This window comes from Platichthys flesus, chromosome 14 (assembly GCF_949316205.1).
Source record: "Platichthys flesus chromosome 14, fPlaFle2.1, whole genome shotgun sequence".
In the NCBI taxonomy this organism is placed as follows: domain Eukaryota; kingdom Metazoa; phylum Chordata; class Actinopteri; order Pleuronectiformes; family Pleuronectidae; genus Platichthys; species Platichthys flesus.
This window is the reverse complement of record NC_084958.1, coordinates 23184531-23210616: the sequence shown is the minus strand read 5'-3', so window position 1 is coordinate 23210616 and position 26086 is coordinate 23184531. Positions and strand designations below refer to the sequence as shown.

The window sequence follows — 26086 nt, the reverse complement described above, 5'->3', positions numbered from 1 at the left end:
GTGTGTGTGTGTGTGATGCTGATGATGAGGCAATGTGAGCGCTCACCAGCCTGTGAAATGTCTTCAGCCTGCACTCAGGAGTCCTCCACCAGAGAGACATCAACACGGTGAGACTGTGTGTGTGTGTGCGTGTGCGTGTGTGTGTGTGTGTGTGTGCAGTGCTGTTTCTGAATCTCCATCTTCCTTTATCTCCCATTCCTCTGGCATCGGCCAACAAGGACAGACTTGTTTTGTTGTGTTTTCTTTCTGTCAAGTCGTATCTTTACTCGAGGGAACTGATAAAATTCCCGATACCGAACTCTCCCACTGTCCCTGAACTCAACCCTCACTGCGCTGCACTGCCGATAACCCCACGTTGTTGGAAGGAGAGAAAACTTTTTCTATATATGAAAAAGTTTCAAGCGAGCCCAGAGCTTCTCAGGGAACTGTGATCTTCTGAAAACTGCAAAGTTTTAATTTAAAGTTTCTTGATAAAGATGCTCAGACGCTGTGTTCCTACATCTGCTTCTTTTCAGAGTGTTTTCTGTGACCTACAAACTAGAAAAACTATTTCATATTGTTTAATTATGACCCTTCCAGGACCAGGCACCAGATGTCATGTGCCACTCGACCTTTACCAAACTAATGTTGAACCTTCTAAACGACCCTCACATCCTCATTAGAACATCTAGAGGAACTAGAACCTCCTGATCATCAACTGGAGTTTGTGAGAAGCACCGAGCGTCCAGTTTGATCTGTTCTGTCTTCAGAGTCGTTTTGTGAGAGTGTCTCTGTTTCTCAAAGTGGTCTAATATCTGTTATTAAATCAAGCTCCACGATCAGATGGTTTCTGCTGGGTGAATCTCTCATGGGTTGATTGAGTAACGTCATCCTAAAAAAGCCAGACCCCAGATCTGTGCTTACATCTGGAGATGCAGATCTCAGATTTGGACACGGCTCAGCTGGAGGGAAGCTTCCTAAAGCCTCAGCAGGAGCCTTGTAACTGAGGAGGGTTGTTTCCAGGTCGGGCGGCGGCTGCTGGTTGTGATGCTCACTGTTACTGCTGAAGTGCCTTTAAGCAATCCACGATGTCCTCCTCATACGTGCAAATTACAGTTATTCAATCCCCCGGTGTTGAATTCATTAATTTTCCCCGAATCACCGTTGCTCTGCCTTTTATTTGCAATTTACTTTCTCTCCTGACTCGTCTGGTTTCCTCATGGGATCCCAAATCCTCCGTTAGAAACAACGAGGAGTTCACACTTGGTCGCTCGTTCATAACGTCTGCATCTGCCAGTCGGGAACATGGAGAGAAGCACAGGACGGATTCTGCTGGAGTGAGTTTGTGTCCTTCCTCAACAGAGGCGACTCGTCCCTGCAGGGAAGTGAATCTGAAGAGATGCTTCATAGTAATAACCTGAACCAGGACGTTTGTTCACTTTGCCTGAAGCTGCACGAGCACAAACAATAACCACAAGTATTTGTGGAGATAGCAGAACCCCCCCCCTTTCTCTGTGTAATTATATACTGATGTTGAGAATATGACTGTGTGTGTCTGTGTGTGTGTGAAGTATCACTGTACATGGATCCAATTACACTGCAGGGTTGGGTTTGACGTCTGTGTGATTGGAGCCAGTTCCCTCACGGGGGGAAATATACGACTCAGCTCAGCTCAGTGCTTTCCTCTTCCTTTGTTCCATTTTACACTAGAGTTCTAAAAGATTTGCAATTTAACCTTTGACCTCTCGACTGCACTTTTCATCCCTGACGTCTCAGATTTGTTGTTGCGTGAGTGTGTTTCTCTGTGTGACGACTCTGTGTGTGTGTGTGTGTGTTTGCAGGTAAACTGTGGTCCAGAAGTGTGAAGGTGGCCTACAACCTGCTGCACAAGCTGGGAACCAAACAGGAGCCACTGGTCAGGCCTGGCGACCGGGTGAGGACCACACAAACTTCCCAGTTAACCATGCTAGCAGAATGAGACGTCTTTCAAATCTAGTTCCGGCCCCATCAGCTCATTTCAAATACCAGCTTCAGTTCTGCATCTTATTCGTGTTGAAGTGGACGTAGAAATCTGATTATTAAGAAAGCAAACCACAGCTAGAGGTGAACGAGGCCGTGTGGAGGAGCCGTCACAGCTCGACCCAGAACCATCTGGAGACTCAGAGACATCAGAGCGTCTCCTCTGTCGCCTCCTGACTTTCCCTCGGTATTAAAACTTCACAGAGCCGCCGGCTGGAAAACAACATGTGGAAGCAGATTCCTGACGTCAAGGCTCAGGAACCGTGACTCAATACCTAGAACATGTACGTGTTGTCAGTAAGATCATCTCATCAGGCTGGAACCTTCATTATCCAGGTCGAGTCCCACATGTGCCCCCCCCCCCCCTACTGTCTCTGTTCGCCTCCCTCTCTCTTTCATCTAAAGTTTGAGCCCAGTTTCCTGCTCGAATAGAGACTCGAGTCAAGGCTGGTGCAGGGCCAGAGTGTGTGTCTGTGTGTCTGTGTGTCTGTGTGTCTGTGTGTGTGTGTGTGTGTGTGTGTGTGTGTGTGTGTGTGTGTGTGTGTGTGTGTGTGTGTGTGTGTGTGTGTGTGTGTGTGTGTGTGTGTGTGTGTGTGTGTGTGTGTGTGTGTGTGTGTGTGTGTGTGTGTGTGTGTGTTGATGAAGACGTGTGTCTCTGCAGGATGATTACTGAAATGAGAGTCTTCGTAAACTGAAGGACTTTAATGACACACAGCGATGATGCAGAAGTTATTAATCTGTGAAAAGTGTGTTTCTTAATGTTCGGGGGTGTGAAATGTTCCAAAAGCAGGAAATATGAGATTTTTCTTATCGCTCAGAACGTCCCATAATCTATGAAGTGTCATGATAGTCTGGATTTATCACCGACCTCGTATGTTATTCACATGTGACACTGTCAAACTGCCCCCCCCCCCCCCCCCCCTTCTCCTCTCCTGCTGGTATCTTCTACAGATGAAACCTGAACGTCTCCAATGAGACCGGCACTGACAACATTAGTCCTGTTAAAGCATCATTACACTGCTCTCACTCACTCAGGTGCACTTAGCTTATACTGCAGCTTCAGCCGCACACACACACACACACACACACACAAACACACACAGTTCAGTTCTGAATATGGAAGCCATTAAGGAGCACTTAAGCTTGGGCTCAACATTGTTATCATAACCAGACTCTGCAGCCGAGCTGGATCCAACATGGCGGAGCAGAGGAATCGTGTTATTCTGCTGATACGGCAGAAAACTAGTTTCAGACGAGACGTCACGTGTAGAAGAGGTAGATTATGATTTAAAGAGGATTCACTAAGAGGGAAGAATGCTGATTAAATGCCCTGAAGGAGAAAAACTCATTATCTTACAAATCAGTTCCATATTGCACTTTCCTGAGTGAGCCGTCCAAACAGATTCCTGCTTCTCTCACCATCACGATCTTTCTAACACACGAGGGACACAAACATTAATCCATAAGGAAACCATGCTCCTGCAGTAACCCCGGTGTTCTGCCTTCCGCTGCCTGCAGGTGGCGCTGGTGTTCCCGAACAACGACCCCGCTGCCTTCATGACGGCGTTCTACGGCTGCCTGCTGGCCGAGGTCGTCCCTGTGCCGATAGAAGTACCACTGACCAGGAAGGTGAGTGTCCAGGATCAGTTGACGAGGTAGAGCGGGGCGTCCACTGATCAGAAATAACGTTGGTTCGATCCCCAATCGATCAGTTCAAACCCCTCCCGGTGTGTAAAGAGGTTTTGAACATGCAGCTTTAGATTATTTGTGGCTCTGGTCTCTTTGTTTGCTTCTTCTGCTCTGTCCACAGATCTGTGTTGACAGTTAGACAGGAGACAGTTACGTGTGATTATTATCCAATCAGGACAGTTTCCTTCATCCAGAGCGTCCTCTCACGCCAGAGGAGCTGAGCAGCAGCAGCAGCTCTTGATCTGAATCTGTGCGTCTCTCTCCAGGACGCCGGCAGTCAGCAGATTGGATTTCTGCTGGGCAGCTGTGGAGTGACGGTGGCTCTGACCAGCGACGCCTGCCACAAAGGGTTACCCAAGAGTCCCACTGGGGAGATCCCACAGTTCAAAGGTGTGCACATACCAGTAGAGAGTGTACACACACACACACACACACACACACACACACACACACACACACACACACACTGTGATCATCATACAAGTGCTGAATATCAAGAATGAAGTTAATGGGATTTCATGTAAAACTTCCTCCTCAGATTTAATAGAGTGTATAAGAGGATATATACTTTAATAGAAAAAACAATACTTCTAGATTTACACAGATCAATGTAAAGGGAGAGATCCTCAGCTTTCTGATGTTTTTATTATAAAACTTGATTTATGATGCGTGATCCTATAACTTCTCAGGAAAAGAATAAAACCCAGAAATCCTCTGAGTAGAAAGAAAGAGACGAGTTCAGAGGAACGACGTGACTCTCGTTTCACTGCAGCTCTGATCTGCCTTTCATTAGGATGAAGGGAAAGACTGATGGCAGCAGACAGCTGGCTGAGTGATGAGAGAGGGAGAGAGAGACCGAGAGACCGAGAGACAGAGAGAGAGAACGAGAGAACAGAGAGACTGAGAGACTGAGAGACAGAGAGACAGAGAGACAGAGAGACAGAGAGAGAGAGAACGAGAGAACAGAGAGACTGAGAGACAGAGAGAGAGAGAACGAGAGAACAGAGAGACTGAGAGACAGAGAGACAGAGAGACAGAGAGACTGAGAGAGTGAGAGACAGAGAGAGAGAGAACGAGACGCATTATACACCGAGAATTGAGAGACATTAGCACTGAATAGAGAGAGAGAGAGAATCGCCTTGTGATTAATAAAAAGACTGTTTGCTTTTCAGTAATGGACGTATAAATAGCAACATGATGCCGCTAGATTTTCTGCTCCTCACTCAGCACGGATTTAGAGTGTGTGTCTGTGTGTGTCTGTGTGTGTCTGTGTGTGTGTCATTAAGGTGGAGTGCTCCTCTTATCGATCAGCCGGCTTTAAACTTGTTCACATGGTGGATTTTTTTTGTTCCGTCTCTGCCGGGCGGGAACAGCAGCTTCACTCCAGACATCCACCCCCCCCCCCCCACATACACACACACACACACACACACACACACACACTCTCAGGAGCGCAGCGTCCTCGCACTCATATCAATCTCTTTATAACAGTGGAAGTGGAATATGTGCCTTACTGGAATTTGTAAATCAGGGTTAGTTGTGATTTCTTACTCGGTTCAGAACAAAGGAAACAAACAACCTCACACAGGATCAGTCCCAGTACAGATCCAAAACCTGGTTCCAGTCTAAAGAGGACAATCCTTGATGTGTGTGTGTGTGTGTGTCTGTGTGTGTGTGTGTGTGCAGGCTGGCCTAAGGTGCTGTGGTTCGTCGGTGAGTCCAAACACGTCTCCAAACCACCGCGAGACTGGTTCCCACACATCAAGGACGCAAACCAGGACACTGCCTACATCGAGGTAACACACACACACACACACACACACACACACACACACACTGAAACCACCCTACACTGGGGCACCCCAAGCATTGCCACTCGTGCACTTTCCCGTGAATGGAAATCTATGGTGCTCCACGTCTTTTTGGATCAGACTCGCACCGCGGCCGAGCGGACGTATCACTCTTCCTGCTCAATACTATCCTCCCGTCTGATTGGTTGGAATCTAACTGACGTCCCTTGATTGGCTCGGCAGTAATCGCACCGGCAGCAAAGTGAAACATTCCCATGATGCACCGCGGCTTCAAAAGAGGCCGAGAGGCAAAAGATGATGAAACTGAGAGATGATTGAAAAACGATCGTCCAAGACTTTTGTTTTTTGAAAGATAATATCTCCTCCTGACTTTAACAGCATCCCATAATATCCATATATAAAGTTTACTTACGTATATACTTGTTAATATTTGTGAGTTAATATTTCTGGTGCAGTTCAAGTGTAGATATGTTTTGTGTGTTTGCTGCATTGCTCTGTGACTGTCTGTCCGTCCCAGTAATCCCAGTAAGAGTCCCTCTGTCTGTCCAGTACAAGACGTGTAAGGACGGCAGCGTCCTGGGTGTGACGGTGATGAGGATAGCGATGCTCACTCACTGCCAGGCCCTCACACAGTCCTGCTCCTACACAGAAGGTAAACGCACACACACACACACTGACACACAATCACACTATCACACTGTGGTTCTACATGTGTTGTCTGTCCCGTCCTCCAGCTGAGACCATAGTGAATGTATTGGACTTCAAGAAGGACGTGGGACTGTGGCACGCCGTCCTCACGGTAAGACGAGGGTCACTTCACTTTAGTTCTTTAGTTTATCTTCCTCTCTGTTTACTGTAAATAACAAAATAAAAAATATTTTACTTTGTGTACGTAGGTGTACCAGTTTGTTTATATGTATATAGCTTTATTGTTATTATTTATATTGTATATTACATATAGATTTTTGTACATTATAGGCCGTGTACAAGGATCCGTTGATTAAATCATTAAGCGTTTGCAAATACAACTTTTTTCTATAATTTCTCCTTTTCAATTTCCTTCTCTCCCCCCCCCCCCCCCCCCAGAGTGTGATGAACATGATGCACGTCATCAGTATTCCCTACGCCCTGATGAAGGTCAACCCTCTGTCCTGGATCCAGAAGGTCTGCCAGTACAAAGGTAACGGATCCGTCTGAGACACCTCGTCCACTCGACTCATGAGTCATCGAAATCGAGTTAACGTCCACAAATCATTTGCGTCCATCCATCTTTGTTTCCTGTCATTTCTCATTAAGTTCATTCATTTCCTTTTTTTATTATTATAGTCACTGTTATGTATATCTGTGATTTAACTCGTGTTTTTTGTTGTGTAGCCAAAGTGGCGTGTGTGAAGTCGCGGGACATGCACTGGGCTCTGGTCGCCCATCGGGACCAGCGAGACGTCAACCTGAGCTCCCTGCGCATGCTGGTGGTGGCTGACGGTTCGAATCCCTGTAAGAGCCCGCTCTCTAAACATGTAGATGCAGTTTCTAAAGTTGTCCTCACTCTTAAAAACATTATGATTTACCAGATTAGTCAAATAAAAATGTCCTCACAAAACCAAGTAGTTCTGAGTCTAACTCTCTCTCTCTCTCTCTCTCTCTCTCTCTCTCTCTCTCTCTCTCTCTCTCTCTCTCTCTCTCTCTCTCTCTCTCAGGGTCGATCTCCTCCTGTGACGCCTTCCTCAACGTCTTCCAGACGAAGGGCTTGAAGCCGGAGGTCATCTGTCCCTGTGCCAGCTCCCCCGAGGCGCTCACTGTGGCTATAAGGAGGTACAGATCTCCTCATCAGTTCCAGTGCACGTGTTTACATATGACGTATGAACACAACCCTGTTTCCTCCTTCCACTACGTCCCAGTCTAATTATAACTTATTACTTTAAAGTCCCGACTTTACAGATTTGTGGCTTTTGAAAGTCTCACAACCTTTAATCCTCTTTCATCGTCAGCTGTCTCTCACATGGGGGCTGGAGGTTCGGCTTCAGGATGTTAATTACAACACTGTAAAAGCTTTGTGTGTGTGTGTGTGTGTGTGTGAGGGCGAGTGTGTGAGTGTGTTGTGCAGTAATTAACTGGCTTGACTCACACATTTCAGTCGAAGTTTAACAACGTTCTCCCTGAAATGTTGTCACATGTTGAAACCTGTTGTCACTTCACAGCCACCATCTGTTTCAATGTCCTAAAAAGCTCATTTTGTTTTGAAGAAGACAAACTCTTAAGTACCACAATAGTTGTTAATGGTAATTGTCTCCTCGCCGCCCCCTGCAGGCCGCTGGAGGAGGGCAGCACCCCCCCAGGCCGTGGCGTGTTGTCCATGCAGGGTCTGAGTCACGGTGTGATCCGGGTGGACTCGGAGGAGAAGCTGTCGGTTCTCACGCTGCAGGACGTCGGCTCCGTGATGCCCGGGGGTGAGCTCCACCTCCACCTCCACCTCCAGCTTCATTCTGTCTTCTTCTTCACTTCCTTCTCACCTTCTTTCTTCACTGCTTCCTCTGAGTCTGACAGCTCCTCTCATGTTTCCTAGACGAGGTGTTAGAGTAAAGAATCTTTTCTCTCCGTAGCCATGATGTGCGTCGTGAAGCTGGAGGGAGTTCCTCAGCTCTGCAAAACCGACGAGATCGGAGAGTTGTGTGTTTGTACTGTCGCCACAGGAACCTCCTACTACGGCCTGGCTGGCATGACCAAGAACACCTTCGAGGTGAGAGAATCTTTCTCTGCTTGTCTCACCTTCCTGTCTTTGATTCAAGCCTCAGACGTGAACCCGGACTGTGCTTCCTCCCAGGTTTTCCCCATGTCCAGCAACGGGGCCCCGGTCAGTGAGTTTCCCTTCACCAGGACCGGCCTGCTGGGTTTCATCGGCCCTGGAGGTCTGATCTTTGCTGCAGGGAAGATGGACGGACTGATGGTGGTCGCGGGGCGGCGGCACAACGCGGACGACATCGTGGCCACTGCGCTCGCCGTGGAGCCCATGAAGTTCGTCTACCGGGGCCGGTGAGTGCTTCTCTTTACTGGAGTCTGATTCATTTCTGCTTTTATTCACGTTTAGAATTTAGATTTTGTGTCATTTGACAAAGACGGTGATTGCCAGGAGCCCCGAGCTGATTCTAACTATGTGTGTGTGTCTGTGTGTGTCTCTGTGTGTGTGTGTGTGTTTTGCAGCATAGCAGTGTTCTCCATCACGGTGCTCCATGACGAGCGGATCGTGGTCGTGGCCGAGCAGCGGCCGGACTCCACCGAGGAGGACAGCTTCCAGTGGATGAGCCGAGTTCTGCAGGTAAACCATTAAAAACACAGAGACTGGCTCCCATCGTGTCGACTGAATCCTTTAATCTGTTTTAACAAGGTTGTCATTGTGAAATACTTACACACACAAACACACAAACAAACAGATACACACACACACAACACTGTGCTGCACGCTTTGCAGATTCCACCTCAGTCTAAACTCCAGATCTCTCTGAGCCGGGTGGAGACTGTGGTGAAACTATAAAAGCCGTCTGCATCTTTACAGCCGTGATGAAGGATTTTATACGTTCACGTGTTAAACTGTGGAACCTTCCAGCCTCACAACCTCAACTGCTTCTAACTGTAACTCCCCAGGCGATAGACGGCATCCACCAGGTGGGGGTGTACTGCCTGGCTCTGGTGCCCTCCAACACTCTGCCCAAGACTCCCCTGGGTGGCATCCACCTGTCGGAGACCAAGCAGCTCTTCCTGGAGGGGGCGCTGCACCCGTGCAACGTGCTCATGTGTCCGCACACCTGCGTCACCAACCTGCCCAAACCGCGGCAGAAGCAGCCAGGTAGAGTCTGGATGTGAGAGAGTGTGTGAGAGTGTGAGAGTGTGTGAGAGTGTGAGAGAGTGTGTGAGAGTGTGTGAGAGTGTGTGTGAGAGTGTGAGAGAGTGTGAGAGAGTGTGAGAGAGTGTGAGAGAGTGTGAGAGAGTGTGAGAGAGTGTGAGAGTGTGTGAGAGTGTGTGAGGGTGTGTGAGAGTGTGTGAGGGTGTGTGAGGGTGTGTGTGAGAGTGTGTGAGAGTGTGTGTGAGAGTGTGTGTGAGAGTGTGTGTGAGAGTGTGTGTGAGAGTGTGTGAGAGAGTGTGAGAGAGTGTGAGAGAGTGTGAGAGAGTGTGAGAGTGTGTGAGAGTGTGTGAGAGAGTGTGAGGGTGTGTGAGAGTGTGTGAGGGTGTGTGAGGGTGTGTGAGAGAGTGTGAGAGAGTGTGTGAGAGAGTGTGAGAGAGTGTGAGAGAGTGTGAGAGAGTGTGAGAGAGTGTGAGAGAGTGTGAGAGTGTGTGAGAGAGTGTGTGAGAGAGTGTGAGAGAGAGTGTGAGAGAGAGTGTGAGAGAGTGTGAGAGAGTGTGAGAGAGTGTGTGAGAGTGTGTGAGAGTGTGTGAGAGTGTGTGAGAGAGTGTGTGAGAGAGTGTGTGTGAGAGTGTGTGAGAGAGTGTGAGAGAGTGTGAGAGAGTGTGAGAGAGTGTGAGAGAGTGTGAGAGTGTGTGAGAGAGTGTGTGAGAGTGTGAGAGAGTGTGAGAGAGTGTGAGAGAGTGTGAGAGTGTGTGAGAGAGTGTGTGAGAGAGTGTGAGAGAGAGTGTGAGAGAGAGTGTGAGAGAGTGTGAGAGAGTGTGAGAGAGTGTGTGTGAGAGTGTGTGAGAGTGTGTGAGAGTGTGTGAGAGTGTGAGAGAGTGTGAGAGAGAGTGTGAGAGTGTGTGAGAGTGTGTGAGAGTGTGTGTGAGAGTGTGTGAGAGTGTGTGAGAGAGTGTGAGAGTGTGTGAGAGAGTGTGTGAGAGAGTGTGAGAGAGAGTGTGAGAGAGAGTGTGAGAGAGTGTGAGAGTGTGTGAGAGAGTGTGTGAGAGAGTGTGTGAGAGAGTGTGAGAGAGAGTGTGAGAGAGAGTGTGAGAGTGTGAGAGAGTGTGAGAGAGTGTGTGAGAGTGTGTGAGAGTGTGTGAGAGTGTGTGAGAGAGTGTGAGAGAGTGTGAGAGAGTGTGAGAGAGTGTGTGAGAGTGTGTGAGAGTGTGTGAGAGTGTGAGAGAGTGTGAGAGAGTGTGTGAGAGTGTGTGAGAGTGTGTGAGAGAGTGTGATGGTGTGTGGGAGTGTGTGAGAGAGTGTGAGAGAGTGTGAGAGAGTGTGAGAGAGTGTGAGAGTGTGTGAGGGTGTGTGAGGGTGTGTGAGAGTGTGTGAGATGGTGTGTGGGACGACCGCCAAGGTTTTGATTAGTTTAGTCGTTTGTTTGTCGGCAGGATAACGTTAAGCTTCAGAACAGATTTCCACGAATCTCGGTGGAAACAAGCAAACTCTTTTAAAATTCACTGACTTTGTGTGAAATCATTTACGGATCTTAAACGGGTGGAAAAAGTTGTATAACGATTATGTTATACGATTATAAATGATCACGGTTATCAGAGTTATAGCAGTCGGGTTAAAACATGCTGAAAACTAAAGATAAACAAAGTGAAGTTTTATCTTTAAGTATTATTTAAAAATAGTGGTTTAGCAAATCTGGAACATTTACAGAAGCTGTGCACGATGTGAAACTGGTTTTACCTTTTCATCCCTCACAGAAAAGCTCATCTCAAGCAGCTCAGTCTCAATCACTTATTTCTCTTCCTGTCTCACCCTCCTCTTCCTCCTCTTCCTCCTCTTCCTCCTCTTCCTCCTCTTCCTCCTCTTCCTCCTCTCCCTCCTCTTCCTCCTCCTCTTCCTCCTCTTCCTCAGAGATCGGCCCTGCGTCTGTGATGGTCGGGAACCTGGTGTCGGGGAAGAGAATCGCTCAGGCCAGCGGCAGAGATCTGGGTCAGATCGAAGACAATGACCAGGCAAGGAAGGTGTGTGTGAGCGGGGGTGTCCTGGTTTTCACCACCACCATCATCTTCATCATCATATCATCTTCATCGACACTCACATGGCAGCTACATGTTGCTCTGAAGGAGACGTTTCTCTCTTCTCTCGAGTTCTGTGGATTTTTTTGTGAATGTAAAAGTTCTGCAGAGTTTAAAACAGCTGGTGGGGACAGGAGCAGGAGGTTGACCAATCACAACGAGTGATCCAGCTGGCCAATCAGAGCAGCGGGGCTCTTAAAGAGACAGGAGCTTGAAGCAAGTGTTTGAGACAGAGGCTGAAGAGAGGAGCTGCAGCGATGGACAGTTTGAGGAGAGTGATATTTGAAAACGAGAGGAAGTTCACAGACAGTTTCACTTCAAACAGAAAAGCTGTGATGCTGTGCTCTCTCTCAAGGTCAAGGTCAAGGTCAGAAGGTCGACCCTCGTTCAGAATGTAAACTCGGTAGGAAACCGCTGCAGCTGCTTCTGCGTCTGCTGCAGTGGATCAGGTTCAGGAGAAGAACTGAAGCTCCTTCTCCGAGCCATCAGCACGAGATCATTCCTTCATCCGTCTGCTCATCCATCCATCAAACACCCCCACCTCCCTACACGTCCATCCTTTGGAAAACCGAGCCCTCTGTGTGAATGAGTTGGTTTTGTTGTGTGTTTATCGGTGTAAAATGTGATTTACCCCGAATCACTTCACCTTATTTACTCTGCCTTGACTTTACGAAAAGAAACACGTTCGTTTTAAACCATTTAAACTTTGATAATAGCAATGAATCCACTAGAGGGCAGAGCAGAGCCGAGACAACGCACTACAAACATGTAGGTTGTGATAACGTTCCTCTGCCGAAAGAGCAGTCCTAGTTTTTGTTAAAGTCTCAATCTTCGCTATTGTTGAAATTTCTTCCTTGTGTCCAAATGGTCATCTTGCTTGAACTAGTGGCTGCACTGCCCCCTACAGTTCCAGGTGGTACTGCTCCATTTTGTCCCTTTCATCAGTATCCGTAAGCTTTCAGAAGACGTGCCCAGTTTTGGAGGAAATGAACGCAGAGGACGAACAGAAGCCTCCGTGCTTTTCTGTATTTGGATCAGACGTTGTGAAGCTTGGTTCACACGTTCAGGTGTGAAAACATCCTTGAATGACAGGGACTCATTTCCACTCAGATAATCAAGCTTTTTTTAATAAAACGTGACCCTGGGATTTCTGTTGCTAAATTACCTTAAGGGGAGAAAATTAAACTTCTTAAAATACTTTCCTTTGGGCCTTGGAGAAATGATCGTACACGAAAGATACTGAGACGACCGACAGCGGAGCAGCAGACTTCAGTGTGTGAGCAAGAGAATTCAACACAACCTCACTGATAGGTACGATTCAAGTGACGAGATCAGATTTCTATCTACACACTGGAGTTCAACAAGAGCAAACACACACACACACACACAAACACACACACCCACTCTCTCTCTAAGTGCAAACAGAGGCTCTTTGTGGTGGTCCTCTCTCACAGAGATAACATGGCTTTCACCAGACGGCAGGTTCCACTTTGTTTTATCTCAGGCTTCAGTTTAACTCAGCGTCTGTTACACAAAACACACAAAACACCAATTGGTTGAAATCTACCAGTAACATCTGGATGATCGGTTGTGGAGGATCTGAAATGAGTTCTGGCTCCAGATGTGTTGAATCTGCACAAATCTCCGAGGCTCAGTTGGAACCTGAAGTGGAGCTGCTGCAGAGCTCTGGTCGGTAGTTTGTTCAAATTGTATTAATATCGAACGCATCTCTCAACACACAGGACGAGACTGAAGCTGAAGGAGGGAATAGATCTTGAGATTTGTGAGTCATATAAACACAGAGTCTCAGCATTATTACAGTGTTTCAGGTTATTTCTTGCAAAAGTCTCTTTGTATATTTCTATGATCGTCAATATGAACCGAACTCTGTGATTCAGCTCGTACATGTGCAGTCATGGAGCCGTGAGGCGTTCAGGAGAACAGCTCTGAGAACAGCTCTGAGAACAGCTCTGAGAACAGCTCTGAGAACAGCTCTGAGAACAGTTCTGAGAACAGTTCTCCCCAAACTCTCCATGTTCATGTATGAGGCAGGAGAGTGTAAAGGAAGCAGACTTTGATTTGCTGCGATGAAAAGTTTCATGAAAGCTCCGAGTGATGTTTTTCATCGAGGGGGAGAAAATCCATCTTTACATCTTTTCACCCCAGAGACTCGAGCATGAAGCTGTTTCCTCAGCCGGCGGCTTTAAGGCTGGAACCGGAACCTTTGCATGGTGAAGAGCTGAGTGATGTTTTCAGCACAACAGACTCCAGCTCTTAAAGAATCACTGAGAAACGTAGATTTCTATTACTCCGGTCATACTTTAACTTAATAATTCATCTTTTACCTTTGATTAAGACATGTTTGTGTTCTTTTTTTGTACTGTAATCTCCCACATCTGATTTTCTATTTGGCTTGAAAAATGGGAAGACTTGAGAAATACAATACAGAGTCATCGTGCACTTTATATTCTTTAATATCCACAAATCAGAGCAGCAGTAGATGTTATATCAAGTTGCTCCAGTCTCATGGCAACACACATCAGATGCCCCCGAGTCCTCAGGGCCGTGACGGCACCGAGCTGAGGTTCATCTGCTCTGGATGTTGAGTCCACACACACACACACACACACACACACACACACACACACACACACACACACACACACACACACACACACACACACACACACACAAACAGGCACACACAGACAGACTCACACACTATAAAACCGATTTTCTCTGGCGGAACTAAACATAAGAAGCATGAATCTCTCTCCCTGCAATTCACCGCTCGGCAGCAAATAGTGAGAAATTCATGAGGCCAGAAACCAACTCTTCTCTCTCGCTTGATCCGTTCTCTCAAATCAGAATTTGTGGCAGTGAGTATGAAATAATAACGAAAAACATTTGAATGTTGGAGGCCAGTGCCTTTGACAAAGCTTCACGTCTGCCCTGATTAGCTCCGCCCACCAGGACAAGGGAGTCAGAGAGTGATGATTGTCGATAAATAAATGTAAACAAGGTGATGATGATTTTTAAGTGATTCTTAGCTGCTCTGTTGCCTTCTACATATGCTCAGGATTGTGTGTATATGTGTGTGTGTGTGTGTGTGTGTGTGAGTGTGTGTGTGAGTGTTTGTGTGTGTGTGCATCACCCAGTCTCACTGGTCCTGTATCCCTGCTTGTCTTCCAGTTCCTCTTCCTGTCTGAGGTGCTGCAGTGGAGAGCCCAGACCACGCCGGACCACGTCCTGTACACGCTGCTCAACTCCAGAGTAAGACCTGCACCATTGTGTGGTTTCACACTCATGTTTCTGCGTTTTTTGCACCACAGGCTTTTATTGTTAATTATTTAACATAAAATAAGCGACTCCCAGGAATGATCTGTGACCCTCAGTTTGAGAATCACTGTTCAAAAGGAATTCCTCACATTAAATGCAACCAGAGCTAAAAACAATATCCTAATAGATCTGGAGGTGCATTTATCACTTATTATATGTGAATATGAAAACATGCACTTGTGATAAAAGTGAATTCAATGTCAGAATGTCAACAGTTGCTCTGTGGATTGTTTTTAACTTGAGATAAAGTAAAGATCCAAATATTTCAGCTAGGAACAGAAAATAGAACGAGATCCAACATTTGCTTTAATATTAGTGTGTCTGTTGTTTTTTTTATCAGCGTGCAATGACAAGTTAAGAGAACAATGAAGTTGTTTGTTTGTGTGTTTATTGAGATGGGATCGATGGTTGTGTGTCTGTGTGTGAACTGGCTCCGTGTGACAGATAGTTTGCATAATCGCAATTTGATTCGCCGGTTTGTTCACAGCTGTTCGGTGCCAAGACGCTGCCACAGAAAATAGGACTTGACATCTGCTGCTACACACTGATGATTGAATGTGTCAATCATGTGTGTGTGTGTGTGTGTGTCTGTGTGTGTGTGTGTGTGTGTGTCCATCCAGGGTACGATAGCCAGCTCTCTGACTTGCGTCCAGCTGCACAAGCGAGCAGAGAAGATCGCGGCCATGCTGTCTGAACGGGGCCACCTGCAGGACGGAGACCACGTTGCACTGGTCTACCCCCCAGGTAACCAGTCCCCCCCCCCCCCCTCTCTCAGATCTGCTTTGTTGTCGTCCTCTCGCTCTTCATCACATTAAACGTTTGAACCTGGGACTCGATTCCCCTTCCTCAGACTTTAACTTCCTGTCCTAACTCTCCCTCCTCCTCCGCCTCCAGGCATCGACCTCATCGCGGCGTTCTACGGCTGCCTGTACGCCGGCTGCGTGCCGATCACGGTGCGACCGCCTCACCTGCAGAACATCTCCACCACGCTGCCCACCGTCAAGATGATCGTGGAGGTAGACTCACTGTCCTGCCTTCACCTGATCTATTCATGATGTGTGAGATAGATTAAAACTCATAAGAGGGTGAAGCTGGTGACCTAAAGCCTGTGAAGGTCACCAGTTTGTGTTCGAGTCCACAGAACACTCCTCAGGGGGGAAGGGTCAACTCTGATATCATCCTCCTCGTTACTGCAGCTATCGTGAGCTCTCAGGAGAACTGTTGCAGTTATATATATTTATATGTGTATACAGGATATACAGGTATATATGGATATCAAGGGACATTTGGTTTAAGAACCTGATCAGTCGCTCTAAACACCAGAGGCCCTGAGCTCACGGCTTCTGTTTCTCAGCTGTAACTCTCACAGGAAGTGATGTAGTAGGTTTGGAGATCACATGGCATGATGTTGTGTGGTTGTGGGTTGTGTGCGCTGCAGGTGAGCCGGTCGGTGTGTATGATGACCACACAGCTCATCTCCAAGCTGCTGCGGTCGAAGGAAGCCTCGGCCGCCGTGGACGTCCGGACGTGGCCGCCGGTCCTGGACACAGGTACACACCCTGAAACTGCTTCTGTGATCAGAGAGACAAATATGGATGTAAAATATAGCAACAAACACATTTAGGGGAAAACACAAGCTTCTAGGTGGAGGTAGAAATTATCAATCAATCAATCAATCAATCAATCAATCAACTGTGAAAAAGCTGTAACCATGTAGGATCTCCTCCCGGGACAGAAGAGAAGCAGAGCATCAACTAAACTAAAACTAAATCTGATTCTATAGTTTTTATTGCTACACTGAAGATATGAACTCACACTGTGCTACTGTCATGGCTGAGTTGTGTTGATGGTGATTTTCTCTTCAGACGATTTGCCAAAGAAGAAACCTCCTCTGCTGTATAAACCCTCCAACCCCGACACCCTGGCCTACATGGACTTCAGCGTCTCCACCACTGGCATGCTCGCTGGAGTCAAGGTGAACACACAAACACACACACACGCCTCCTAACACTGATCCAATGTGTCGTCGTTAAACACGCGTGTGTAATATACAACGAGCCTGTCGGAGGCGTTCAGCTGCAGGACGGTCAAAAATATTTCTGTTTGCCACTTCTGCTCGAAAGACAACAATGAGAGGTCATGAGTCAACACCTTTTGTGTACGTGTGTGCTTGTGTTTGTGTGCATGTGCAGATGTCTCACACAGCCACCAGTGCCTTCTGCCGCTCCATCAAGCTGCAGTGTGAACTTTACCCGTCCAGAGAGGTCGCCATCTGTCTGGACCCCTACTGCGGCCTGGGCTTCGTCCTCTGGTGCCTTTGCAGGTTAGACACAAACACACAAACACGCACGCACACAAACACGCAAGCAAGTCAGTCTTATCTGATCAGAGACATGAACCCTTCAACATCAGTTTGAAAAGAACGAAAACATCTTTGACAAAAGTTTTTATTTAACAGAAGCTTTGACTTTTGAGTTTTTGGTCCACCTCCCATCTGCTAACATGGAGGAGGTGGGGCTTATGACCTTTACTGCAACCAGCCACCAGGGGGAGATCAAGAAGTTTTGGCCTCCCTTTACGGACCTGTCGTCCATCTTTATTAACAGCCTGTGGTTTTATCCTGTTAGTTTGGCATCATCAGCTCAACCTGGTGTCTCTCTGCAGTGTGTACTCAGGTCACCAGTCCATCCTCATCCCCCCCTCCGAGCTGGAGTCGAACCCGGCTCTGTGGCTGTCCGCTGTCAGTCAGTACAAAGTCCGAGACACCTTCTGCTCCTACAGCGTCATGGAGCTGTGCACCAAAGGCCTGGGCCTGCAGACCGACTCACTGAAGGTAAGGAGGGGAGCTTCTCATCGTGAACCACAAACTGAGGCTCTGAAGACATCGTCCTTCCTCACGTCCGTCCTTCCTTGTCCCCTTCAGTCTCGAGGCTTGGACTTGTCTCGCGTGAGGACCTGTGTGGTCGTAGCGGAGGAGCGTCCCAGGATCGCCCTGACGCAGTCCTTCTCCAAGCTCTTCAAGGACCTGGGCCTCCACCCTCGAGCCGTCAGCACCTCCTTCGGCTGCAGGGTCAACCTGGCCATCTGCCTGCAGGTCAGTCCGGCTCTCGTCTCCGTCCTCTGGACTTTACTCTGCCTCCGTTTCACTGTCCCACGACTGGGGACGTTAGTCGGTTGGACGTCCTGGCTGCTGTTTGAATCATGTGTTCCCCTCTGAGAAATGAGCTGTTCTCTTTCTGTATGAGCGTCTGCTGCTGTTGCTGATCTGAGGTCTGTGTTTTGTATTTTGCCAAATGTCAGTTCACCTCAGAGCTCATTAACCGTGAAGAGCATTTTAGTTTCTTTGGCAGAAACGCTTCTTAACTGTAGATTAGCTTATGAATGAAAACCAGCTGAGAGTGTGTGTTTGAACCAGTCCATGCTTTTTAAATCTTTTTAGTTTTTGACCTTAACTGCAGCCAGCCACCAGGGGGCGATCAAGACGCGTCGGCTTCACTTTTGGGATCTGTCATGTCGTACATGTGTATTTACACAGGGTTCCTATGGTCATTGAAAACCTGGAAAAGTCATGGAATATTAATGGAATGGAAAAATGAAATCCCAAAGTCATGGAAATTTGTTAAATTCATATTTTCATGTCGTTCGTTTACGCTGAGTTTTAAATAATTCATATGATTTTAGAGAAATACGCTCAAAATATAAGCAGGCATACTTGGGTTTGTGTCATTTAAGGTTAACTGTATCCCTTGGAATTCTCATTGTTAGTTTAAATAATACATTTTGTCACTTTATCGCGTATACACCTAGATTTCACAAAATGTTCGGTCATGGAAATTTGGTTTAAAGTTATTGAAAAGTCATAGAAATCCATTGGTCAAAATGTGTCTGAATCCTGTTTACCGTCTAGGGGTGAAACATGTCCCGGCCTGTTTTACTCTGTGCTGGATGCACTGATGGATTTTTTAAATGTTATTTGTGGGAACGACTTTCTAATCAAGCGTCAAAGCCACAGAACTTCAATTAGCTTGATTCTCCACAGTGAAAGTTTGCAGCCGCATTAATCAGCCGAATGGAGCCTGTTCATTGGCTAATTTCTGGTTCTGCAAGTGTAATTCGTAGGTTTTTATAAATATGTCTTAGAAGACGTGTGGTTTTCAGCATCGTATTAACTGCAGAGATTAAAGGCTCCAGAGAGAAAACGGCCTCAGTCAATAGTTTATTCTATTTTCTCTCGTCCAGAAAAACCTTCACTCAGATTCTCTCTGCGTGTCTCATCCTTTCATTTCAAGCCGATCGCTGCTTCTACACATCGACTATGATTTCCATCTTACTCTCCGAGGTTTCATTGAATATTTCTGTTATTCTCTCCATTAGTTTGTTCAATGTTGAGCAGCACGACTCAGACGTGACATCAGACTGAACTCTGTCTTTCTGTTGGCTGAAAATGACCAAATTAACACTGGGCTTAAAACCTGCTTTGATTTTTTAAATGTTGAAGAAAACAATTCAGTGAAATATGACGATGAACTCATTGTTTTATAAGAATAAAGTCGTATTATAATGAGAAAAATAAGTATTTTACTTGAAGAAAAGTTGTAATTTAACACAAAGTTTAATATCATGAGGAAAAGTTGTGATATTATTAAAAAAACTAACATTTTTATGAAGAAATGTCGTCATTTTACAAGAATAGAGTTGAAATATAACTTTTTGTTTTCTTCTAATATTACGACTTCATTCTGGAACTTGATTGTTTTCTCTTCAACGTGAAAATAAGACGCCGTCGTAGTTTCTTTGTTTCCATCTTGACTTTTTTTTTCTCCCTCTTCCTTCCTGTTTTATCCGTAACCACACCCACATATCTCATCCATGGTTATGTCTCCACCCTCCTTCCTCTTCCCTCTTTACTTTCCTCCTCCTCCTCCTCCGCCCCTCTTTGCTGCTGTAGCCTCACAGGCTGGGAAAGCTTGCAGACCAGGTAGGGAACCAACCCCCCCCCCCCCCCGCCCCAGTCACCACCACTACACCCACTGCTCGACAGCACGTCACCAGTCAGCTGGCTTTAGGTTGTAGTTTGAGGGAACTGGGAGAATAACGCAGAGGCCTTGATGGTGCCGTCATCACCAGCAGCGTTTTACAGCCTTTCTACAAAAAGTCTTAAAGTCAGAATGTTCTTAACTCAGGTGGAAGAACAGCTCCTGAAAAAGGACTCAAGTAAAAATACTTTACTCAGGTCCAAGTACCAAAGTATTGATCTGGTTCAAAGAAGATTCCACTGAAATCACTGTGACTCCAAATCCAATAGAAAACTAAAAACAGGTTAAAGCCTGAGGAATAATCCTGGAGGATGAGATGTGACCGATCTGTTGAAGAGAGTTATCTTCATTTAAATCAGACCAGAGGTGGAAAGTGTTTTGTTCTGCATCGTCATCATCAGGGCTATTGCTGACTCGTCACTTTCTTCCATGTTGTTTCTATTGGTCCCAGACCTCTGAGACACATGAGCCACGCCTCCTCTTGTCTTCGTAAGTCTTTGACCTCGTGTTATGATCTGCGACGATAGAGGCTTAACAAGGAATCCTCTTTTCTGCTTTAATGTCCGATGTTGGGAAGGTGGAGCTCAATGATGCAAAATAAAAAATAAATAAAATAAGGATAATTCATCTCAAATGCATCAAAACAAAAGTAACGAGCCTGTTTTGAAAATGCGAGGATTAGAAAGTTCATATATTTCTGTTCAAAAGTCGAGTGAAAGTTCAATGTCGTCAGAAAAATAAAAGTTCGGGACAGAAACGTGAAAGATGCAGAAACTGATCCGTCCTCTGGGGACATGTCTTTGATGCCAAATATTACGTGAACTCTGAAGTGAGACAAAGACGCGATCAGATTGAAAGTCTTTGAATCCACCTCAGTCGGCTGCTGCTCCTCGGCCTCCGACTCCCAGCATGCAGCTGGGTGTCTGGTGCTCTCTGGAGGGGACGGGGGGACGATGGGGGGGGGGGTTCTCTTTTTCCACCATCTTGTTCTTTTCTTTCTCACTCTCACATTTAGCTGACATCCACACATCGTGATTTTATTCACGTATTTATCTTCAGTTTTCATCCTCAAGGATCGAATCACTCAAACCTTTTCCTCCATCTTGCTTTTCCCCGACTTGGTTCCACTCTTCGATTTCATCTTAACGGAGACATATGAAGCTTTTCTTATCTCTCCTCTGGCGTGTTGCGTAGTTTTTTCTGTAAATATTAAGATACGCCAGTGTACGAGCCAAATCAGAATCCTGATGTCATGTGACACTCATGTAATGCACATGCTAGCATCTCGTCTAGCACCATGTGAAGATGAATATGAGCAGAATATGTCTCCTTTAAAAAGTTTGGAACTCAGATGGTGTTGGTTTTATTCTTTTACTTCTTTTTCGTTCCTTTTAATCCGTGTTTAGTTTGGCTGATTTCTGTGATAAGCCACTCCCACATTGTTCACTCCGCCCCCTTTTGTGAGTGTCGCAGTTTCTCCATCTTTACCCCCCCCCCCCCCCCCCCCCCCCCCCCCCCAGCTGTGAAGGAAAAGCTTGTGTCTGTGAGCACTCGTGCACGAGCAGTAGCCAGCATCGCCTGGTAGGAGCTGAAGTAGCTGTAGAGGTTGTGTTGGTGGATGTTGTTGTTGTTGTTTTGCAGTTGTGTGTTATCATCACAGAACATGGTTGTGTTGACTCTCTGGTGATTTCCAGGGCACGTCGGGACCCGACCCCACCACCGTGTTCGTGGACATGAGAGCGCTGCGGCACGACAGGTGAGTCGACCACACTGAGCCGGGCCTGTGATCGACAACCGGTTCACTACAGGTCATCTTCAGGGTTCACGTTAGTTCTGCTGTGAATCATAATTCACCACCGGCTGTTTGGAAGTGTCGAGTCAGACATTCGTGGTCTTCAGAGGTTGAACCTCTGCCCCCCCCCCCCCCCCCCCCCGTGGGAGTGTTTATATGATATAATTGCATTTAATCACACGTCAGTTTTATTGATCATAGTCACCATGATCGTGCTGATCCTGGATCTGTCTGTGTTTGTTGAATGACACCTGTTTTACTTTCTACTGCTGCCCAGGGTCAGATTAGTAGAGCGGGGGTCACCACACAGCCTGCCGCTGATGGAGTCTGGGAAGGTGAGTGTTGTAGTGTGTGTGTGTGTATGTGTGTATGTGTGTGTGTGTGTTTGTGTGTTATTGCAGACTGTCACTCTGCTCTTTCCTGTCTGAGCAGATACTACCGGGGGTTCGAATCATCATCGCCAACCCGGAGACCAAGGGACCAATGGGGGAGTCGCATCTAGGAGAGGTTTGTCTGAGCTTCAACACGGACCAGTCACAGTCCTGGTGTTCAACATGAAGAAACATAAAGATCACAGACAGAAGAAACTCACGGAGTCGTTTCAAATGAAATCAGTTGATAAGACAGAAGTTTTCATGGTGTTTGCAGATCTGGGTTCACAGCGGCCACAACGCCAGCGGCTACTTCACCGTGTACGGAGACGAGGCGCTGCAGTCGGACCACTTCAACTCCAGGCTCAGCTTCGGGGACACACAAACCGTCTGGGCTCGAACCGGCTACCTGGGCTTCCTCCGCCGGACCGAGCTCACCGACGCCAGCGGAGGTGAGGACCTGACGGAGCTGATCGAATACTGTCCGTGCGTTAACCCCTTACTGCCTGAATTAATTTCCAATTATATAACAAATATATTATTGGTGTTTTTGGCCTGTCATACAGATGCTTAATTAAGTGGACATGTTAATTTCAATATAGCATATACAATAAATTTAGGTATGAGGCAAATTAGCAACATTAGGCATAATGGGGGCATAACCTTAATTTAACAAATTTTGTATGTAGATTATTATATTGATGCTTTTGATTGAAATTGAATAACAACATATGTTTTCTGTACAATCATTGCTGTTCCATCATCACAGTATTTCTAATACAGCTTAATACCTCAAAATAACTTTGCTGCACAGTCCCAAGGGGCTAGTATGTATTTTCCACTCGACCACTAGATGGAGGCAGAGTGCTTCCAATCCCTTCCTTGGTATGTGTAGTATTTGCACCATCAGGCAAAATCGTCAATTCGGCGGCATTAAGACCGGAATGGGGTTTGAGGCGAATTTTCGATATTCGTCTACAAGGGGTTAAAAGACCTACGGTGCAGAGTGAAGTCAGAAAACTTTGTTATCATCCTGCAATTGTGTGTGTGTGTCTGTGTGTGTCTGTGTGTGTAGAGCGTCATGATGCCCTGTACGTGGTCGGTGCTTTAGAAGAAGCCATGGAGCTGAGAGGGATGCGGTACCACCCCATCGACATCGAGACCTCGGTCATCAGGACGCACAAGAGCATCACAGAATGGTGAGCTGACCAATCAGAGCAGGCCGGGCTTCATGAGGAGGGGGTTCTTAAAGAGACAGGAGCGTGGGCGCGGATTGCAAGATGTCTGACCTGAGTGTTTCGTCCTCTGTGCCTCCAGCGCCGTCTTCACGTGGACCAACCTGCTGGTGGTGGTGGTGGAGCTGGACGGCTCGGAGCAGGAGGCGCTGGACCTGGTCCCCCTGGTCACCAACGTGGTGCTGGAGGAGCACTACCTGATCGTGGGTGTGGTGGTGGTGGTGGACATCGGCGTCATCCCCATCAACTCCCGCGGCGAGAAGCAGCGCATGCACCTGCGCGACGGCTTCCTGGCCGACCAGCTGGACCCCATCTATGTGGCCTACAACATGTAGCGACTCCCCCTGGTGGCCGATGCGGACGTGGATGAAGGATTATTACGTATGATGCAAAGATGGTCTGCACCTGAGGCTGAAGAAGGGATAGGAACCGGAGTTCCTGGTGTACGGGGAGGAGATAGTTGCCCCGAACTTTGTCTCTCAGGCAACACGTTGTCCCAGCTGATGTCTCAAGGGGTAACATTAGGGTTCAGGTCGGGTTCAGGTCGGGTTCAGGTCGGGTTCAGGTCGAGAGGAGTGAGGTTTGCCCTGAGAACAGAAGCAGCCGAAACCTTCCAGGGCTGGAGAGTCATGAAGACGAGGACAATCGTTAACGTAGCAAAGATTCTGGCTTTTTAAAAAACTACGTGACAACTTTTCTTTGTTTGTTTCTAAACACGTGATCTACATTTGAGGCTATTTTTCGAGAAACATATTTACAAATGAAAAAACAAGCAAAGGAAACTGTGGCAGAAATGATGTTTTAAGTTTTTACGGTGTCGACCTTTAGAAAGTGAGAGAGATGTTTTGATACGAGGGTCCGAGGGCGTGAACCAATGAGGTACTAACAGTTCGTTGGCTGGTTTTATTTCTCTCCTCTTTTTTGTAAGTGTTATGTTGTTTTTTTTAAGTCATAATTACTTCCTGAACCGTTTCAGCAGGAAATCCGTTTGCTAACTTTCATAAACCGACGGCTGCAGCCTTCAACGCCGTTTATTTTTCCGTACGAACCGGCTTCGACTGAAGCCAAAACAATACATAAATTCATATCATGTAAGTATGTACAAAAAGAAACTGATTTAATTTATTTTGTCTCTTTTAGAAGTATATGACGAGACGTTCAAGAATGTTTTGCTCTTGAATATTTGCTAATATAAAAAAAATCCATTGTATTATCATGAGTGAAACACACTCACATTAAGCATATTATGGAAAATAGAAATATATGATCATAGATAAAAATCTAAATTCCTCCATTTCGGACAGAAGCAGCTTCACACTTTTCATCTGCATGTTGGTCTGAAATGTTCGAGTCAGCCCAAAGAAGAGTTTCATTCCCGTGAAGAGTTCTGAACCAAAGTCAAATTTAACACCTTTAAATTTGTAATCGATCTGTATTTTTATTGAATTCATATGAAGGCTGAAGCGCTTCATGCAATTCTACTTTCCAACAGCTGGGGGCAGTAGCAGGCTGATACGCAGCAAGAGGAGCCTTGAAAAAAGAACTAAAAACTGCTTGTTGGTAAATGAACGATTTTAATTGTTTTAAAAAAATCGAAATTGTAAAAATTTTTATGAGGAAGGAAATCCACATAAAACAGGAAATCTGTTTTCAGGGAAAACCAAAGTTTAAAAAAAGTCACGAAATACATATTTTGACAAGCGTCCATCATTTATGTCAGCTAGTTCACTAATAACATTTAAAATGTTTACAGATACATTTCAATACATTTTAAGGTATATAATATTTCAAACCCTTTTCTCATTTTGAATTCAACGGCACCTGTTGTTTATCAGACAAATCCAGAGTTTAGTTCTTTGTGAAGTGTGATTTATTCCAAATATTAATAATTTTGAGTAACAGATAAAATATTTGAATTATTTAAATGATTACATTTCGAGAACAATTGATGGGAATAATTTGAAGAAGCTAAAATGATATGCACACATATAGGATATTACTGACCTCTAGTGGCGACCCGGGAGACTTACAACAACATCCTCCTGGTGAGATTATGAAATTATCCTCTTATGCATTATACACACGTTTCACTTTGGGTCAGAACTCTTCAAATAAACATTAACTAGGGAACAAACTGATCTTTAAAATGTGACGAACAGGAAAGTGAATCACGACGAGACAAGTTGTAATTTCTCCGTCATGAAAACGTGAACCCCCCCCCCCCCCATGGCAGGAAGTGGAATAGCTGCTACGACTGTAAATATCAGAGTCAGACGTCCGTCATATTTTTTACGTGGATGGATCGGTCAGAGCTCATTACAGCGACGTCACACCAGGAACACAGACTGAACCAAACAGGAAGCAGCAGGAGGAGTTTGACCCCAGGGCTGTGGAGGTCAAAGGTCGCAGGATTCAAGAGAATGTTCAAGTCTCAACATCAGGATTCTATTTTTTTTTTAAGAAAAAGCACTTTCTTCAACGTTTTGTTTTTATCCTTTAATCTGTGACATGTTTTTTTGTTTTTAAAGGTTTTTAAAAATGTCTTATTTGAGTTGACAGACGTCTTTCAATCAAATAAATATTTCAACAATTTTGACAATAAACGTGTTTGTCTTATTTCCTGTTGAATTAATAATACGCATCAAGATGTCGCTCTATTATTTAATCTCAATTTTATTTTCAAGTAGAAAAAATCTGGTTTGTGGACTTTCTATAATATAACATTATGCTTTTGATATACAATGGCAATTTTTTACAGCGTCAGATTTCCTTACATCTCATTCAAAATAGATATTGTACCTTTGTCTCACTATGGTTTTTTACTACAGGACGTTTTTTATTTTAATGCCATTCTACTCTGAGGCTTCTACATATTTCTCACATTAGGGCATTTGTTTCTTACTAT

The 26086-nt window shown here is 45.9% G+C and overlaps 1 protein-coding gene across 4 annotated transcripts in view; it reads left to right on the top strand.

The window, feature by feature from the left end:
• Positions 1–25638, top strand: part of LOC133968640 (disco-interacting protein 2 homolog C) — an 85438-nt gene extending 59800 nt beyond the window's left edge. The window contains exons 9-38 of one of the 4 annotated variants that reach the window (XM_062404794.1): positions 1821–1912; positions 3517–3627; positions 3954–4077; positions 5374–5483; positions 6048–6150; positions 6233–6297; positions 6585–6678; positions 6873–6992; positions 7196–7310; positions 7806–7945; positions 8099–8235; positions 8320–8528; positions 8697–8811; positions 9138–9339; positions 11245–11345; positions 14601–14681; positions 15368–15491; positions 15642–15763; positions 16186–16297; positions 16613–16722; positions 16940–17070; positions 17412–17580; positions 17671–17841; positions 19696–19725; positions 21478–21539; positions 21853–21910; positions 22008–22082; positions 22224–22398; positions 23022–23145; positions 23264–25638. In XM_062404794.1, coding sequence (XP_062260778.1) covers positions 1821–1912; positions 3517–3627; positions 3954–4077; positions 5374–5483; positions 6048–6150; positions 6233–6297; positions 6585–6678; positions 6873–6992; positions 7196–7310; positions 7806–7945; positions 8099–8235; positions 8320–8528; positions 8697–8811; positions 9138–9339; positions 11245–11345; positions 14601–14681; positions 15368–15491; positions 15642–15763; positions 16186–16297; positions 16613–16722; positions 16940–17070; positions 17412–17580; positions 17671–17841; positions 19696–19725; positions 21478–21539; positions 21853–21910; positions 22008–22082; positions 22224–22398; positions 23022–23145; positions 23264–23516 — 3635 coding nt within the window. In that variant the 3' untranslated portion in view covers positions 23517–25638. Of the gene's footprint in view, positions 1–1820; positions 1913–3516; positions 3628–3953; positions 4078–5373; positions 5484–6047; positions 6151–6232; positions 6298–6584; positions 6679–6872; positions 6993–7195; positions 7311–7805; positions 7946–8098; positions 8236–8319; positions 8529–8696; positions 8812–9137; positions 9340–11244; positions 11355–14600; positions 14682–15367; positions 15492–15641; positions 15764–16185; positions 16298–16612; positions 16723–16939; positions 17071–17411; positions 17581–17670; positions 17842–19695; positions 19726–21477; positions 21540–21852; positions 21911–22007; positions 22083–22223; positions 22399–23021; positions 23146–23263 lie in introns of all 4 variants that reach the window. The other 3 variants (XM_062404793.1, XM_062404796.1, XM_062404795.1) reach the window with 3 other exon arrangements.
• The last annotated feature ends 448 nt before the right edge of the window (positions 25639–26086 follow it).